The sequence below is a fragment of the Lithobates pipiens genome, unplaced genomic scaffold, assembly GCF_037356315.1.
Source record: "Lithobates pipiens isolate NorthernLeopardFrog02 unplaced genomic scaffold, aLitPip1_a1.2 Scaffold_16, whole genome shotgun sequence".
Lineage (NCBI taxonomy): Eukaryota > Metazoa > Chordata > Amphibia > Anura > Ranidae > Lithobates > Lithobates pipiens.
Genome location: NW_027507748.1, coordinates 461,338,097 through 461,357,697, shown reverse-complemented (window position 1 = coordinate 461,357,697; position 19,601 = coordinate 461,338,097). Strand labels below are relative to the sequence as shown.

Sequence of the window (19,601 nt, the reverse complement as noted above, 5' to 3'; positions counted from 1 at the left end):
CACTACAACCCAGATTTCCCTAGTATGGACATTCAAGCTAACATAAAACAAAGCAACATTTCTATCTGGGGATTCTATAAACCATCCTACAATAAGGGTTTGTAACATACATCAGTTTTAAATATATTAGTATTGGCACCCAAATGCCTTTTTCATGCATAATACCTGATCATCATCTCCATCAACATGAATATCTTATGGTATTGTTAAGAGGTTAACATGATTGTGCTGTATATGATTTGATTATTAGATAAGCTGGCTGTACTGGGCTGTCGGGTTACCATTTTTTGATACCCTCTTCCTTTCATGTCCTGTCTTTGTTCGTGAGTGTTGGAAAGCAACATCCTTTTTGTGTTTTAATATCAGATGTTTCTGAAAGGTTGAAACCTGATTACACCTAGTTGAGTTGTTCTTGGGGGCAGTCTGGAATGCCATTCAGCAGGTTACCCAGCAGGGTGTTGATAATGAAGAGTCATAAATGGAATTCATCTCTGACAGGATGTTCCCACAGACCCGCTGCAGAGGTGCGAATTAAAATGTCCTGAGTTCCTGAAGCTCCAAGGCAAGTTGTCACTGAAAGATGACCCGGCTCAAATAGTGGTGATTCATGGATGAATGCTGCCCCTAGTGGACACTACAGCACACAAGTAAAAGAACCACTGCCCCAGGTGTATGATCAGAGCCTAAAATTGAGTATCAGCCCAGACCCACCTCTGTGGAAAACTTGTAAGAGAAGAAAGAATTGGCTGCACATCCAGAAATCCCAATTGCCTTTTATTGTTCACAATGATAACACCAAAGAAACCAACATAAGGTCACGTAAGATCAAAAGCCAGTTGTCACTGAAGGATGACATGGGTCAAGTAACGGTGATTCATGGACGAATGCTGACCCTAGTGAACACTACAGCCTGATTCCTGGAGAATGGACAGATATTAAGAGGGACTGTCTCTCAAAGATTCTTATTAGATACAGATGGCTAGATAGGCTGGCAGTGAGTGTTAATGAATGACCGGAACATACAAGAATATACAATGTAATACTGCCATATAATTACACACATAGGTTGGACTTGATGGACTTGTGCCTTTTTTTTAACCTCACCTACTATGTAACTATATTTTAAGAGGTTGGTAGAGAGTGTGGTGGAACAGGGCAAAAATATGTAGTGGGCCCTGGCGTGTACGCAGGGGCAGGCAGAATTATCAACCAACATCAAGCTGATAGTACAGTCTCTGTATCAGGAATAGTGGTCTTATGAGTTAGCATTACAGTTCAGTAAGATTTTGCCAAAAACACATTGCTTATACTAATTCAAAGTGATGGTCGAATGCCTGGATGGGCTGTGCTAATTTGGATTATGAAAAGTGTTATGCTTCCTCATTGATCCCATATACAGAAGTGCAGACTCGAGCTGTATATTCGGCTGTATCAATGGGCTTACTGACTGGATATTCTACCTTGAGGCTAAATTACCCTCGTGTGATTAGAGAGGATGGAAGCTGGAGGAAGGTTGATATTTCTCTCTGTTGGAGGCATGACCATGATGTCCTTTGTATGCCAGGTCAGTACATGGTGATGAACGAGCATTGTTGGGAAGATGTGCTCCGGATGGAGAGATCATTGCTGTGAAGGAAGCACCTGGGTATTATTTGGGAAATAGACAAGTTTGTTTCTTTGCCCTAAACGATACCGATGTAAAGTTAGTAATGGAGCTAGGGATGAATTAACGGTAAGGTTTCTTCGGACAAGTTAGAGGCTTTGCTGCCAATTCAGAGTCCTGACATGCCAAAACTGCAGTAGAAAAGGCCATATTGAGGAAGCCTGCCTAATCCCAACCCGTATACACAATGAAGGGTTATAGGAGGTTGGCGTGGGATGCTTAATTTGGTGGGTCGAACATATATGTATATATTATGGTAATGGATGATTTGTGTGATGGTATAGTTTGACATATGTGTATTTTAGGCTAGTAATATGGGTGAGTAAGACCCTCCTTGAGGTTCTGTATCTGAAAGCTGGTGGATATATGGCTCTGAGTGTGTGTTGGTGAATGGTGAGTGAATGGATACCCCTTGCTTGTATTGCACTCCATCGTGAAGATACCGAAAGGGAGAAGACACAGAATGGTCCCGTGGAAGCTGTTGCTGAAGAATGGTGGTGGTGTGTCACTCAAGGGCAAAGCGGCACATGCTGGGAAGCACAACACCTTAAGATAGTTATGGACTGTTCCATAGGAGCTGTTTCTGAGGAAGAGTGATGTGTGCCCTTCAGGCGCAAAGCAGACTATGTTGGAAGGCAACATGGTTTTTGTGTTTTAATATCAGATTTTTCTGGAAGGTTGAAACCTGATGACACTTAGCCACATCATTCTTGGGGGTAGCAGGGAATGCCATTCAGCAGGTTACCCAGCAGGGTGTTGATAACGAAGTGTCATAAATGGGAATTCATCTCCAATAGGATGTTCCTGAAGACCCCCTGGAGAGGTGTGAATTAAAATGTCCTGAGTTACAGAAGATCAAAGGCCAGTTGTCACTGAAAGATGACCCAGGTCAAGTAGCAGTGATTAATGGATGAATGCTGCCCCTAGTGGACACTACAGCATGCTTCCTGGAGGATGGACAGATATTAAGAAGGATTGTCTCTTAAACATTCTTATTGGATATAGATGGCTAGATAGGCCGGCATTAGGTGTTGTCTAAGTGGGCTTTAAAAGTACTGTGCAGCTGGAATTACGCCCTCTTTCCATCGAGCGCAGCCTAGACAACATCTCAAGGTGGACCTTGTGTAAAGTATCTTTATGTTCTTTTGTTTATATGCTCTGTAATATTTTCTTTTAGTGTTTTATGTTAGCATTCCTATTTTCTTGGGAAATAAATAAGACCCGTGTTTAATTATGCAGTGTGTTTATTTTTAGTAGCTAACCTTATTATTGTACCATCACCATTAATTATAACAGAGCTTTTATAGTCTAGCTAATCATAGGAATAGTCAAATTAATACATAGTTATAATAAATAGGTGGAATCCATAACACCTCAATATTTATTTCAGTGAGATATGTTAAGGTCATCTTATATGATGGTGTATTATTTATTTGTGTGGGGAAGTGTAATAAAAAAACACTGCTACATCATCTATTTTATGCAACATCCATTCAATCAGAGTGCCCTTCAAGCACTAGAACCTCAATCCTGCCAGGCTTCTTACTTACATAAACATGCATTTTAAATTTTCCAGTAGGTCAAGTCTGTACTGTCAACTTCTGCCAGCTCTTCAAGGGGTTCTTAATGCCAGAGACGTTGCCCTGGGATTCCTGGTCCTGTGATCACTATGATTGGCTGTTTGAGTGTTGTTTTAATGTTTTGTAACACCTGGATTTCTTTATCATTACCTATAAACCTTTCCCCCATTATGTAAGATTTGCTCCCTTCAGATGCATCTGGCCCTTCTGATTTATGGGCTCCGTAATAAATAAATAATAATAATAATAATCTTCCAGTCATCCCAGAGACCTCTGTTTCAGGTGGGAATAGCCTTTACTGTATAAGATGTCCCCAAAAAACTTTTAAATATTTGAATTAATTAATATTTGAATTAATTATATTATTATGATCCAAAATTCCTTCTGAATGCTACTGTACTGGTATTCCTCTGCACTCTTAATTACTACTGTAGGTATCTGATAGAAAACTAAACAATAAATATGCCAACTGTATGACTAGCATTAGCTTACCACAATGTTCTTTCATTGCTAAGACTGAAATCAATTCTGACTTTTTTGCTTAGTGTTGCACTAAAGAAAACCATTTTTATGTACCAAAAATGTTACTGTAGCGCAAGATTTATTTTATGTTACGTTACCTTTAGTGCCCGATTGGCCAGGAACCCCTGAAAAGCCCTGTTCACCAGGGACACCTGGTGGTCCTGTATTTCCTTTTTCTCCAGTAGGGCCAGAAGGACCCGGTGATCCTTGCAATCCTTTAGGGCCTGGAAGACCCAGTCCTGGTTCACCCTAGATATGTTAAAACAATATTGTAATTTTATTGTGAAAAACAAGTTGAACATTAAGTTCTCAAAAGAACCACTTATTACATGTGACAGGAAGGTTGCAAAACAAAGATGTTAACATTTTTTTCAAACAGTACAACAGTATGCCTTTGCTTTAACACAGAGCCATTGAGTACATTCAGATATTTTTAACAATGCCCATGTATTACCCTGTTTCCCCTAAAATAAGACCTAGCATGAGTGTCGGTGATGGCTGCAATATAAGCCCTACCCCCCAAATAAACCCCATCCTCTTTCCCCAAAAATAAGCCCTACCCTGAGAATAAGACATAGAAGGACTTTAACTAGGGCTTATTTTGGGGGTAGGGCTTATATTGCAGCCATCGTCGACAATCACGCTAGGTCTTATTTTAGGGGAAACAGGGTACCACAGAAACATGCACTGTTGCCAGTATATGCTGTAATGATTCTGACCTTAAGGAATGTCTGTGACACATGCTTTCACATCAGATAGGAATAGGACAGAGATTAAAATATAGTTATGCTCTTCAAAGAAACAGGGATTCTTTAAGTTCTGTTTTAGGGCATTTTGAGATAAAGCCTAATATTTTTAAATATCATTTAATGAAAAGTGAAGAAAACCAGTGCAAGACAAATATTCACAGAAAAAGATATTACAAAAATAGACAAACAATGACAACAGCAAAATAAATGGCAATAAAAGCAAAAACTACTTAACAAGGATTTGCCCAATATGTAGTGGTTGTGGTTTGTTGTGGTTGTGGCTTTGTGGTTGAACTGGATGGACTTGTGTCTTTTTTCAACCTGACTAACTATGTAACTATGTAGTGCTGGCAGAGTGCAGTTCAATACATCTGGTATGTCAGAGTCACTGGACCACAATGATGACTCTGAGCTCTTGTGTGTACCTATGATGGAAAATTGAGAAGCTCCAGCTGCCAATTGCAGCAGCTTTTTGTGAAGCTTTTAGAAGGTGTCAATGACGTAGCCTCCACCCAATTAAAAAAGCTTAGGGGTGTGAGATGGGAGAGCTGAGAGTTTATGATAAATTCAGTGACCCCTCCCACAATGTCAGTTTTTCTAGCTGTATCAGTATTTTCATATGACTATGTTGTACAATCTGATAACCAATATATGAAAATTATAACAAAATTAATTATCCAAATTCTAAAATTAATTTGAAATGGAAACATATTGCAATAAATACAGTAAAGTATAAAAGTGAAATAAGGTGATCATTGTTTTTTAGGCTGCTTAATAGAATAGAAGAGAATAGAATAAAACAGAACAGATAAAATAATAGAAGAGGATTTAAATAGAATAGAATAAAACAGAATAGAATATAAAAGATTAGAAGAGACTAAAACAGAAAAGAGTAGAAAATAAAAGAATATAATATGTTCTATTCTATTCTATTATTTTCCTTTATTTTCTATTCTGTTTTATTCTTTTGTTTTATATAATATTCTATTCTGTTTAATTCTATTCTATTCTGTTTTATCCTATTCCATCTTATTCTTTTATATTATATTATATAAGGCAGCCTAAGCAGGAATCATCTTATTTCACTTTTATACCATATTGTGTTTATTGCAATATCTTTCCATTTCAGTCCCTTTAGAATTTTAATTAGTTTTGAAAATAACAAATATACTAAACAAATCCAAATATACAAAATGAATTATGAAAACAAGTCATTCTAACATAACGAATATGATGAAACAAAATGATTACCTAAACAGACGAATATGAAATTAAACAAATGCTTCCGTTGTGCACATCCCTATGTCTAGTCACTCTCCTGCACCTCATAATATGGGGGTATTAGGTCCTAAAATTATTGCAATTCTTAGGCCCCTTTCACATGAACGATCTGTTCAGGTCCACCTGTCAGTTTTTCAGGCAGACCTGAACGGATGCTCCATAGAGCTCTATGGAGCATCGGATGTCAGCGGTGACATGTCCGCTGAGATCCGTGCTGATCCGATCTGAAAAAGTGGAAAAAAGGAAAAAGCTATTTTTCATCCGTCATCGGATCAGATAGGGTGACGATGGACACTGAGGTCCGTCATCACCCAATCTCCCATAGGGGAGAGCGGTGCTGTGACAGGTCCGTCCCTGCGCAGTGTGCAGAGACGGACCTGTCATCTTCCTGCTCAGCGGAGATCACTCCGGCGATCCCCGCTGAGCAAGCAGATATCCACGGGGTGGATCAGCACTGAACCGCCCCGTGTGAAAGGACCCTTATACATTTGAGTGTATGCTCTTTATTAACATCATTTTGTCGTATGCGGATTTAATAATTAAATGTAGATGTTGGTCCTGCCAGTAAAACAGACAGGAAGTTGGATTGCTTTTTGTTACTCTTTGCTGCTCTTTTGCTTTCTTTCTTTTGATTTTACAAATTATTTATGACATGCCATAAAGCCTCTGCTAATGGAGGCTTAACCTCCCTGGCGGTACGATTATTTCGGATTTTAGGTGCTAAAAGCGATACCATTATTTTGCATGAAAATTTGGCTTTTTATATTGTAGTCCTGTAATTCTTAGGAATAACTCTCTTAAATCTGTCCAAACCAGAGTCTAGCAGACATCCCGGGTATAATAAAGTTTGAAAAATGAAATCATAAATTATAATATAATAAATAATTATAAATAATTGTACCAAATAATAATATAACAATAATAAAAATTATTCAATAATGTAATCAAATCAAAAACGCCAAAATTTGCTCAGTTGCAGAATTGTCTCTGTCATTACTTTTCAATATTTGATGACGGATCTCTGCACAAATTGCTATCCCTCAATTCTGCGAGTGATTCTAATTTATTATCGCTGTTTTCTAGCTGGTCTAAAATCATTTTTGATGTAAAGGGACAGTTTTGGTTGCTATGGACAATCTCCAGTTTCCAGGCATAAAGAACAGTTTTTATAATATAAAACTGCATGCAGGACACTGGGCAGACCACTAGGGACAAAGGGGATGTGAAATATTTACATACAGCAATGTAATCTGTAAGATTAAATTATAATGTATGTATACTGTGTGTTTCACTTTTTGAATTTGGCGCCGATCTCCGTCCCCGTGTGCCGCAACGCTCGCAGGGAACGGAGATCGGCTCCGTGATAGATCGAGCGAGACACGGCTCGCTCGTACAGTGGGGAGACAACGCTGGATCCGAGGGAGAAGGTAAGTAAACCTCCTCCTGGATCCAGCGATGCAGTCCCGAGTCTGGCTCGGGGTTACCGCTTTTGGTCTAAAAATTCCATCCCGAGCCAGACTCGGGAAGACCGTCAGTGGGGTTAAGATGTTACTAGTAGGCTGTTGGCTTAAAAAATATTTTAGTAATGGGTTCAGATATTTGGGCCCAGGTCATGTCAGAGATGCTCTGAATTGGAGTGTTTTTAATGAGTAGTTTTATGATAGGGTCATTAAAGCGCTCTGGTTTTCAGATTCTACTAAGTGCTGTTAATGATAGCCATTTAGCTGTTTACGGTGGGCTCATTGGCAGCTATGTAAATTCTGGCTAAGCAAGATTTATATAACCCTGTCTCGAGCTGTCTCAATAGAATTCATGATACTCTACTTGTGTCTGCACAAGTCTTTATGCTAAGTGCTCAATCTTGCAATTTGGTTGCATGATTATACATTTTGGGAATAACACTTAGTCCCACTTAGTTTGAGATCCTCAGACCTCATTATCATCACAGGTGGGTACCGTTGCCCATTTGCCATGTGGCCAGGTACCCATCTCTGAGTGATACTGCCTCAGCCTTAGATAACATGGCTTCTAGTGCCCATATTTCAATGCTGGTTCCAATTAAAGTAAGTTATGCCTCATTAGGATTTGGAGCCTGAGAAGATAATGGGTGCTAAAATGTAGGTAAGAAACAAACTAAAAATTTTCAGTGGACTTTCACTGCGTGTTCCTTTTCTCAAATTGTGCGGAAAAGGTGTGCTTGGACTGTTCAGTTAAATTCTTTGCCTTATTTATTTGCCATTTGATACAAATCTTCTAAACCACATAGACTTATAAAGAGTTAATCCTATGCATCCGGTATACAGTAGCTACCCTCTAGATTATATAAGGGAAATCTGCTACTTACTTTCTCTCCTGGTAGACCTTGCACTCCAGGTAAACCATCACGACCTGGCTGACCAGTAATGCCATCTACTCCCCGCGGGCCATCCATTCCAGGGTAGCCTAAGTACATACAATGCAAATTAAAATGCTTCAAGATGAAATCTTAAAATGGCAAATGACTATTTATACCATAAAAGATGGTATTCAAAAAGATGAAAGTGAATGTACCAGAAATAACTACTGAATAAGTTATAACCTAAACTGATCTTCAGAGATGTATACAATGTCAACTGTAAAAAAAAAGAAATTTTACTCTCATTACTGTTTTATTTAATATGATATATGTTTGTATATGGGCATTTTAAAATGACAGTGTCACTCCCGCGTTACCTCCTATATAATAACAATACCATGTGAAAGATATTAGGAATGTATATGGGTCCTTTCACACGGGGCGGATCAGTTCTGATCAGCCCCGTGGATATCCGTTTGCTCAGCGGGGATCACTCCAGGGAGATGACAGGTCTGTCTCTGCACACTGCACAGGGACGGACCTGTCACAGCGCCGCTCTCCCCTATGGGAGATCGGATGACGACGGACCGCAGTGCCCGTCGTCACCCGATCCGATCCGCAGACGGATGGAAAAATAGCTTTTTCCTCCGTTACACTTTTTCGGATCGGAGCGGGTCGGATGTCAGCGGACTTGTCACCGCTGACATCCGACGCTCCATAGAGCTCTATGGAGCACCCGTTCAGGTCCGTGTGAAAGGGGCCTATGTGTGCAGGTAGCTGCAATCATCAAAATGTGTTGCCACAATAGCCTAATAAAGCAAATAAATTATAGGATGCTTAGCTACCTATCCCTAGCCAAGTCCTTCTAATTACATAATACCATGCATTTGTTTTGCATACCACCTTAATATAATCCTGGGAATATTGTAAAATCATATCTATAACTGATACATATCCAATTTATGGATAACTCCAACAAATGTTGTTTCCAAAATATTCAAGAAAATAATGAAAGTATTTTTTTATATTAGGCCATTTATTGTCATTCCCACAAGAATATCTTGAAATTCTTCTTTGCTTTGTATCATCCGTACTTCAATATGTCTACTTTTTATTTCTGGTATCACATAATTTGTCTTATATTCTATACATGTAATTTATTTTAACATAAAATAAAAAATTCTGAACGAGAGAAAGTATTTTTTTAAATCATTTGTTATATTCCTGTGTTCCAAGTATTCACATGCTGGTTTTCTAATACAACACATGATTCCACATTAATTGTGCACTTCTGTGTTGGTTATTTATCCTCCACCTCTTCATCTGCCACCTTTTCAGTGATTTCCATCACCTTTCATACAATGCTCTCACCTTCAAGCATAGAGCTAATATACATTAGGTCTGGCAGCGCTTTCCCATTGAGGAATCAATATCACATTCCTCCTCTTACACTCCTCACTCCATGGGGGTGGAGCGATGGACAATTCTCACTTCAATACCTCTGATTAAGTAACATCTGCCAGTCCGCCAATCCAAGTGTTTACCCAAATAAGGAGTCGAGTCCCCACTTAAGTGCACTGTAAATAGGCACATAAAACAGGGGTGCTCTTCGCATCATAGTAGATTAAAATATTAATTTTCACTTCTGGTTTCGGCTAATACATTGTCCATCGCACCACCTGAAATGGACTGAGGAGTGTGAGAGGAGGAAAAGGATATTGATCCCTTAAAGGGAAAGCACTACTAGACCTGATGTTACATTTTAGGCCTATGCCTGTATGAAAGGTGGTGGCAATCACTGAAAAAGTGGTGGATGAAGAAGTGGAGGACAAATAACCAGCATAGAAGTGAACAATTAATTTGGAATCACGTGGTGTTTTAGAAAACCAGGACATGAATAATTGGGATGCAGGAATATAACAGGCAATTCAATGAAGCTTTTCACTATGTTATTGAATATTTTGGAGAAAAAAATGTGATGGAGTTTTTTATGTTGAGGTGATATACATAGCACATGCACAGTATATATGTAATTAGAAGGACTTGCATAAGTATAGGTAGTGCAGCACCTTATAATTTATTTATTTGTTTGTATACAGGCATTGCTAGACCCAGATGCAGGATCACAGTGTTCCTTCTCGGTTCCATCCAGCTTACAACCACTGCTAGACTGAGTGAACTCTTTTTTTTAGCTCTGGGAAGGTAGATTCAGACCCCTTTCACACTGGAAGAGTTTTTCAGGCGCTTTAGTGCTAAAAATAACACCTGTAAATCGCCTGAAAAAAGCCTCATCTGCAATCCCAGTGTGAAAGCCTGAGTGCTTTCACACTGGGGTGCTGCGCTGGTAGGACGTCAAAAAAAAGTCCTCCAAGCAGCTTCTTTGCAGCGCTTTAGGAGCAGGGCATACATCGCTCCTAAAGCCCCCCTGCCCATTGAAATCAATGGGCAGCGGCGCCAAAGCGCCTCTGTAGCAGCACTTTGCGGGCGCTTTTAACCCTTTATTCGGTCACTAGTGAGAGTTATAAGTGCCCCGTCAGTGCCCGAAAAGTGATGCAAAAATGACGGCCGACGCCTGGGCGCTGTCATGTGAAAGGGCCCTTAAAGTCAGTGGCTGCCAATGGTAAGCAAGCTACCAAGCTCTTATTTTTTTTTTCATTTACCTAATGTCTAAGAGACTTAAATAGATGAAGAGTTCATTTTAAAATGATATTTCTAAATCTGCTCATGGTTGAAGAGAAACTTTGTATTTCCAATTAATTGACACAAACAAGAAATTAAAAAGACACGTTTAAAGACTAAAAAGAATCACAGAAAAATACAGTTTTTTACCTTTTTCTCCAGGGGGTCCAGGAAGTCCTTTACCCTCTATACCAGTGTCTCCCTTTTCTCCTGGGAGCCCAGGTCTTCCTGGAAAACCTGCCGAACCCTTCTCACCTGCAGTGAAAATTTAATTTTATTTTACATACAGTTTATGGATTTATTTTATTTTATTAATACCATTAGTAATCCTATATAGCAAAAATGCAAATTGCTTAATTTATCTCTTCTAACTGGAGTAAAATGTCTAAGCAAAAAGATATGAGTGGATGTGAGTGTCAAATGATGGACTCACAAGCACTGATGTGATCAATTCCCAACTGTAGCAAGGATCATCAACAAATAGTTTTTAAAGGAGGATAGATTCAACACCGGTGCTAAATAAAAAAATAAAAAAACAAGTGGCGTACCTTGCTCCCCAGGTAATCCAGGAATACCTGCAGGTCCCATTGGGCCTGGGGCTCCAGCTACAACTAGAGCTTTTCCAGGTTCACCTTTATTTCCTTGTAAGAAAACAAACAATGTATTAGTTCGACTTGATTATCAGTAAGCAATTTTATATGGGACAGTTAAGAAATATGACAATATAAAACTATTTTGTTTACCAGGGCTTCCTGGTAATCCTACAAAACCAGGGGTTCCTGGGTCTCCTCTGTCTCCAGCCGGTCCTGGTTGCCCAGCTCCCGAAACTCCTGGCAAACCTCTGGCTCCAGTAAGCCCAGGAACTCCGCTGTCGCCAGGTGGCCCACGATCTCCTTTTGTACCAATTGTGCCCTAAATAGGTTAATATGACATGTATTCCTAATTAATTTTGCAATTGTTACTGTATTTACACTTAAAACAATAATACATAAAAACAATACAAATTCAATATAATTTAACAAAACAGTTGAGATTAATTTCTCACTATATAATTAGTGTATCATGCTGCACCTATGGTGCTCTTAGCTCATACTTATTGATCCATTGGCCTTTTTATATCTCAACATATTACACTTTTATTTAAAACTGGTGTACAAAATGCACATAGACAAAATGAAAGCTACCTTAGCTCTATAATGCTGTAATGTAAGCGCTTGAAGAAGATCAGGACCCGCTTCAGGTCCGAGGCCCATAAAGGATAAAGACAGAGGACAAGACCCATAGGTGTAATAAGGATGCCATCTCTGCCTATATGTAAAGTTAACTGAACTTGGGTTCGCACCAAAGATACCAACACTAGAGTATGCCTCTGAACGACTGTAATTGCTGGACTACATTTTAGAAGCTATACTGGGGCAGCACTGGAGCCTGCAGTTATAACTATGGAATTAGGAATGCCCCAAAGATACCAACACTAGAGTATGCCTCTGAACGACTGTAATTGCTGGACTACATTTTAGCAGATATACTGGGGCAGCACTGGAGCCTGCAGTTAGAGGAATGCAGATGCACACAGCGGGGCTTGCAACAGAAAGTACACCTCCATATCACCATATTGTAAATAAAAACAGGGGAGAGGTGCATGTCTACATTTAGAATGCTGTTTATAAACAGCACTTCAGAAATAGCCCGTGTATAGCTAGTTCAACCCTTTTAATTAATTATTAAGCGATCATCATATTGCTTGGCCTACAGACACAAAAATTGATTAACTAAGGCTGTATTCACACCTGAGCAGAGCGTTTTTCGGGCATCTTTTTTTTTGCAAGCGTATACAAGCATTTTACTAGTGTATTGCAAGTGTTGTACATGTGTATTCAAGTTTTAAGTGATTTTATTTCAGCTAATAAAAAGCACTAGGGGGAGGAGATTAAGGGTAGAGAACTACCAAAAAATTAGCTACAAAACGTATGTAAATAGCTCATGTTGTGTATTTTTCAGGCCTTTCCATTGAAGTCTATGGGACAAAAATGCCTCTAATCTGCCAAAAAGAAGCGTATGTACTTTATTGAGTGACGCGTGTTTTGCTACAGGTGACAAAGCGCTCAGATGTGAACGGGGGCTATTGATATGAACTGAATTTGGCTTGTTGAGCACAAGCTTCAAGCAGAAAATTTCTCAGGTGTGAACAGGGCCTAAAGGCACATAAGCATATGTTTACTTTTCAATGGGAATTTCTTTGAATGTGGTGAAATTTCACTGTAGGGAATAACCAATCACGCACAAGGAAATAAAACTGTATTTTTGATTGGATGATGGAAGTCAGCACAGCTTCACCTCGTTCACTAAGCTCTGGGGATAATTATTTTAGGAAGTGAGCAGTCTACATGCATTTAGACCCCTTTCACACCAGGGCATTTTGCAGGCGCTATAGCGTTAGAAATAGCGCCTGCAATCTGCCCTAAAAAAAGCTGCACTGTTGTCTGTAGTGTGAAAGCCTGAGGGCTTTCATACTACAGCGATGCGCTGGCAGGACATCAGGGAAAAGTCCTGCCAGCAGCTTCTTTGAAACGGTGAAGGAGCGGTGTGTTTACCGCACCTCCACCGTTGCTCCCCATTGAAATCAATGGGGCAGCGCTGTAATACCGCCAGCAAAATGCCGCTATTGCCGGTGGTTTTAACCCTTTCTCGGCCGCTAGCGGGGGTTAAAGCGCCCTGCTAGCGGCCGAAATGCGCCACAAATCTGGCGGTAAAACGCCGCTAAAAATGTTGTACAGTGCTGCTCTGTACCATGCGATTGCTGTGATGACCAATTAGCAATATGAGCAATTTTTCAGTGTTTGTTGACAGTATTAAGGATTATATTTTTCTTAATCCTGACAAGTTTTTTGTTTTGTGTACATTATTATTTTTACTTCTTTTTTTGATAAATCAAGTCTGATCTTGATCTTTAAGATCAACCCAAGTTATCTTTTATACAGCTAGCATTAGGTACATTCTCCAATATTATTGAGACCCCTCTTGATTTGCCAGCTATATTAAACGATTAATTATATATTTTTTTTATAATTATTGACTAGGGGGGAAATCCATTCCATATATTTGGGAAAACAGTGTAATAGAAACAAAAGTTATCATATGTAACTTAAAGCTGAACTACAGGAAAACAGCTAAATACACAGATGAAACACATATACTGTAAGTCTAGAGCTATCCCAAGGAGCCATTGGATGTATTGGGTCCCCTTCTGCCCTGTATCTATGATGACCCACCCTGACCTTGAGTCAAGAACACCATCACAGCTGTAATACATTTTAAATTAGCTTTATTTATATGCAAATCCCTAAAACACACACTAGATGGGCATGTGAGAACAACAATGGTATGTAATGCAAAACAGTGCATTAATACAACTGATCAAACAATCATAAGCACAGTTTACTTCTGCCTAGAGATGCCCTACCCAAAAATGCTTACAGTGATCATAAATGTTTTTATTTCTTTTTAAATAGGAAACAGGTTTATACTTACCTGCTCTGTGCTATAAAATGGAGCAGCCCAAGGTCCCCTCTTGTTGGGTCCCCCGCTGGCGTTCCTGTCCAGGGTGAGGAAGGATACTGATGCCTGAACATTTTTTTACCATAATGCAAGGAGTGCATTAAGGTGAAAAAATATTTAGACTTCAGAAGCACTTTAATATACTAAGCCAATAAAGGGTTACATAATAGGTAAACTGCTGTTTGAAACACTGACATTTTTATTACATAAAGTATCAAAAATAAACAAAATACATCCGTATCTCTTTGCCCTGTATAAAAATGACAGCATTGTCATAAAACACTGTTACTGATGGACTGGACCTAGGTTATACCCCTGATTCATGCAAGTAAGGACTAGTGAACCCCTTGAATAACAGTAATAATATAGAGAAAAAACGCCTTTTGAATTTATTTTTGATGCCCTACCTAACCACTGGTCACTGGGACAATGTAAACATTTTGCCAGCTAGGAGACTCCTGTGTTGGATTGCTGAATTAGGTAAAAAAGATGATGGCCACAGGCCACTCACAACTAATGGAACCAATTCTGGTCCTAAGTGGTCCCTCGGTGACTGGCAAAAGGTCCTTTCTCTTCTAATCTAGCTCTCTACAGCTGTAGCAGGCAATGGTAGCTCTGGAAAACTGGAGCACTAAAACGCAAACTACAAGTATAACACTCAAAAAGTGTAGTGCATGCAGCATGTAGTCCTCTCCCAGCAAACAGTTTCCCCTGCAGCAGCACGTCTCTCAGGCTCAGTCCTCCAGCAGTGAAAACAGCAGCAACAGCATTAGCACTGCGGGTGTCGATTGCCTGCTGGTTTTCCAGCATGTCGTTCAACATGAGCTGGACAGCTGGCTTCTGTTGGGCAGACTGATGTGCATACAGGCTGAATGTTGCCTGGTTTCTGTTATAGTGGCCAATATCCACTGACATTTAGCCCGTGTGTACCAGACTTTTTAAAACACAGAGTTCCTTCTTATGTTCAACTGAAACATTTCTTTATTTCATAAAAGTAGTAAACTGTATTTCAGACCAAGTATTTGAAAATGCAAAAGTCCTACTAAAAATTACTTTGGAGCAAGTAATAATAAACTATACATTTTCTATATCCTAAATAAGATTCTCATGCTGAAGACACAGTAATGGTGTGTTGGATAGTGATGGACGAACTTCCGACGGGACGTTTCGCGAACGCGAAACGCGAACGGACACAAACGTTCGCGAAAACGACCGTTCGCCGCGGGCTCCATTGACTTCAATGGGAGGCGAATTTCGCAAACCTTTAGGTCGAATTTGCGGCCACGGGGTAATTATTAGGGGGTAGCACGTAGTCCCACCACCTGGACAATAGCATAATACATGTATGAGGTGAATTTGGGATCGATAACTACAAGCATTTTTTTTTTATTTGGGAAATTGTTCTGACAATTCAGGACTATGGAGCTAATGAAGGCAATGGAGGAGAGGGAAGGTCAGGGACCAGGGTAGGCAAACAAGAGGGTGCAGGAGATACAGAGCACTGACAGCAGCACCGTAATACAGAGCACTGACATCAGCACCGTGACATACAGCGCTGACAGCAGCTCCGTGACATACAGCGCTGACAGCAGCTCCGTGACATACAGCGCTGACAGCAGCTCCGTGACATACAGCGCTGACAGCAGCTCCGTGACATACAGCGCTGACAGCAGCTCCGTGACATACAGCGCTGACAGCAGCACCGTGACATACAGCGCTGACAGCAGCTCCGTGACATACAGCGCTGACAGCAGCTCCGTGACATACAGCGCTGACAGCAGCTCCGTGACATACAGCGCTGACAGCAGCTCCGTGACATACAGCGCTGACAGCAGCTCCGTGACATACAGCGCTGACAGCAGCTCCGTGACATACAGCGCTGACAGCAGCTCCGTGACATACAGCGCTGACAGCAGCTCCGTGACATACAGCGCTGACAGCAGCTCCGTGACATACAGCGCTGACAGCAGCTCCGTGACATACAGCGCTGACAGCAGCTCCGTGACATACAGCGCTGACAGCAGCACCGTAAGCAGCCCCAGGAGGAAGTCAGCACAGCACAGGGATGGTGTGATCCCCTCATAATAAGAACCCCCAGGAGGAAGTCAGCACAGCACAGGGATGGTGGGAGCCCCTCATAATAAGAACACCCAGGAGGAAGTCAGCACAGCACAGGGATGGTGGGAACCCCTCATAATAAGCAGCCCCAGTAGAAATATGACACCGCTCAACCTCTTCAAAGAGGAGGGTAGGGGCATATAGTACGGTGTGCTTTTTTGGGTCAGGGAAGTGAGCCAAATGAATTAAGAAGGTCTGTGTGCTTGATTCCAAAAATTGTTTATAGACATATACATGGTCTACTGATCACATGTGTTGAATTCCTCCGAGATCCATGCCTCATTCATTTTTAGAAATGTGAGGTAGTTAACACTGTGGTGAGCTAGGCGAGTACGCTTATCGGTCACAATCCCCCCTGCTGCGCTGAACGTCCTTTCGGACAGGACACTGGATGAGGGGCAAGCCAACAGTTCGATTGCAAATTGGGCAAGCTCTGGCCAGAGGTCAAGCCTGCCCACCCAGTAGTCTAGGGGTTCATCACTCCTCAGAGCGTCCACATCGGCCGTTAACCCAATGTAGTCGGACACCTGACGGTCTAGGCGTTCCCTGATGCTGGATCCGGATGACACCTGTCGATGGGTCGGCTGAAAGAATGACCTCATATCCGAAGTCACCAACACATCTTCAAACCGGCCTCTTCTTGCAGGCGCTGTTGGATTGGTACCCGCAAATCCTTCTCTGGGAGTGGGAATTGCTCCTCTGCCAGCGCACGCAAAAGCAGAATGCAGCATTTCTCGAAGCAAGGCCTGGAAGTGCTGCATTCTGACAGCCCTCTGCGACGGCGGTAACATTTCCGCCATTTTGTGTTTGTACCGGGGGTCTAAGTACGTTGCCACCCAGTACTGGTCCTTGACCCTCATGCTTTTTATACGGGGGTCCCTATTAAAACACTGGAGCATGAAGGCCCCCATTTGCACTAAAGTGGAAGCGGTGTGGTGGCCTGGCTCCTGCTCATCATCCAGGATAATGTCGTCCTCTTCATTCTCCTCTCCCCATCCTCGCACAACAGGGATCCCAGAAAGGTTTAAAGCATGCTCTTCTTGCTCCTGCTCATCCGCCCCGGCACCATCCTCCTCTGACTCCTCATCAGACTCCTGTTGTTGACTTGTCTCAGATAGAGTAGCCCCCCCTGGGAATTCATCCAGCATTGCGACTTCCTCATCTTCCCGCTCCTGCTCCTCCACAGCCTGATCAATGACACGACGCAATGCACGCTCCAGAAAGAAGGCATAAGGTACCATGTCACTGATGGCGCCATGGCTGCGACTGACCAGTTTGGTGATCTCCTCAAATGGCCGCAGAAGTCTGCATGTGTCGCGCATGAGCAGCCACTGGCGCGGTGAAAAAAAACCCAGCTCCCCAGAACCGTTTCTTTCGCAGAGTTCATACAGGTAGACGTTAACTGCACGTTTCTGCTGGAGCAGCCTATCAAGCATATAGAAGGTTGAGTTCCATCGCGTCGGGCAATCGCAAATAAGACGTCTGACCGGCAGATGGTGTCGCCGCTGAATGTCAGCAAGGCGAGCCATGGCCGTGTAAGATCTTCTGAAATGGGCCGAGATTTTCCTTGCCTGCCGCAAGATGTCCTGGACCCCAGGGTATTTGACAAGGAATCGCTGCACGACCAAGTTTAAGACGTGTGCCATGCACGGCACGTGCGTGATTTTGCCCTGTTTCAATGCGCTAAGCAGATTGGCACCGTTGTCACACACCACTTTACCAACTGTCAAATTGAGCGGTGTTAGCCACTCATCTGCCTGTGAACGCAAAGCTGAAAGGAGTGCCGGGCCAGTGTGGCTCTTTGCTTCCAGGCACAACAGACGCAGCACGGCATGGCAACGTCTCACCTGGCATGTGGAATAGGTTCTGGGGAGCTTGGGCGGTGCAGTGGAAGAGACGCTAGCAGCGGAAAAGGAGGAGGCAGCTGAGGAGGAGAGGGAGGAGGATGGAGTAGGAGGAGGAGAAGAAGAGTCAGGCCTGCATGCAATCCGTGGCGGTAAAACCAAATCTACACGGGTGCCACGGGTTACATGCTTGACGGCCGTCAGAAGGTTCACCCAGTGGGCAGTAAAACTGATATACCTTCCCTGCCCGTGTTTGCTAGACCACGTGTCTGTGGTCAGATGTATCTTGGCACCGACACTGTGTGCCAGAGATACATTCACTTGCCGCTGAACATGGCCATATAGCTCTGGGATGCCCTTCTCTGAGAAATACTTCCTTCCTGGGACCTTCCATTGTGGTGTTCCAATGGCCACAAATTTGCGAAAGGCCTCCGAGTCCACCAGTTTATATGGCAGTAGTTGGCGGGCTATGAGTTCTGACAAGCCAGCCGCCAACCGTTGGGCAAGAGGGTTATCCGGCGTCATCATTTTTTTACGCTCAAACATTAGGCCCACGGAAGCCTGCCTTTTTGCAGAAAAATGTGAGCTTGGCGTGATGGAAGGTGGAGTGGAGGACAATTGTGAGGAGAGAGGAGAAGGAGAAGTAGAAGACGAGGCTGGACGGTGAGAGCCTGCAGTGTGGCTTTGTGTGTTCCGTTGCTCCCACTGGGCTCGGTGATGGCTGCTCATGTGCCTTCTTAAGGCGGTCGTCCCTAGGTGAGTATTGGGCTTACCGCGACTAACGCGTTGACTGCAAAGATTGCAGATGGCAACGCTATTGTCAGCAGCGGACACGTTAAAAAAAGCCCACACTGCGGAGCCATGTGCCGGTGTCCTGGGAGCGCCAGATGTGACCGTACATGGTCGATGACTCGCTCCTGATACATTTGCAGTCTGCTTTGTCCCTGCTGTGCAATGTAAGTCATTGCTGCTTCTCCTCCCTATCTGCTGGTCCATATCTCCCTCTGAACTCCCCTCCTCTTCCTCTCTTGTGGGCACCCACGTGACATCACTAGACACGTCATCATCAACGTCACCTTCCCCACCGCTATAAGTAGAGTAGGCAGCAACACCGGGGACCAACCTCCTCCTTGGGCTGATCTGGGTACTGGCGTCAGACTGCTGAGTAGCGCTTGTTGCTACCTCCTCTTCCTGATCCAATACCAAGAGTGGCTGCGCATCAGAAATGTCCTCTTGATATGGATCGGAAAATAATTCCAGTGACTCAAGCGG

The 19,601-nt window shown here is 42.3% G+C and overlaps 1 protein-coding gene across 1 annotated transcript in view; it reads right to left on the bottom strand.

Moving 5' to 3' along the window:
• The window catches only part of COL4A1 (collagen type IV alpha 1 chain), a 215,832-nt gene that overhangs the window by 41,295 nt on the left and 154,936 nt on the right, over positions 1-19,601 (bottom strand). The window contains exons 26-30 of the mRNA XM_077482895.1: positions 11,553-11,721; positions 11,358-11,450; positions 10,960-11,064; positions 8,140-8,237; positions 3,864-4,014 (exon numbers count right to left, since the gene is read on the bottom strand). Coding sequence (XP_077339021.1) covers positions 3,864-4,014; positions 8,140-8,237; positions 10,960-11,064; positions 11,358-11,450; positions 11,553-11,721 — 616 coding nt within the window. The remainder of the gene's footprint in view (positions 1-3,863; positions 4,015-8,139; positions 8,238-10,959; positions 11,065-11,357; positions 11,451-11,552; positions 11,722-19,601) is intronic.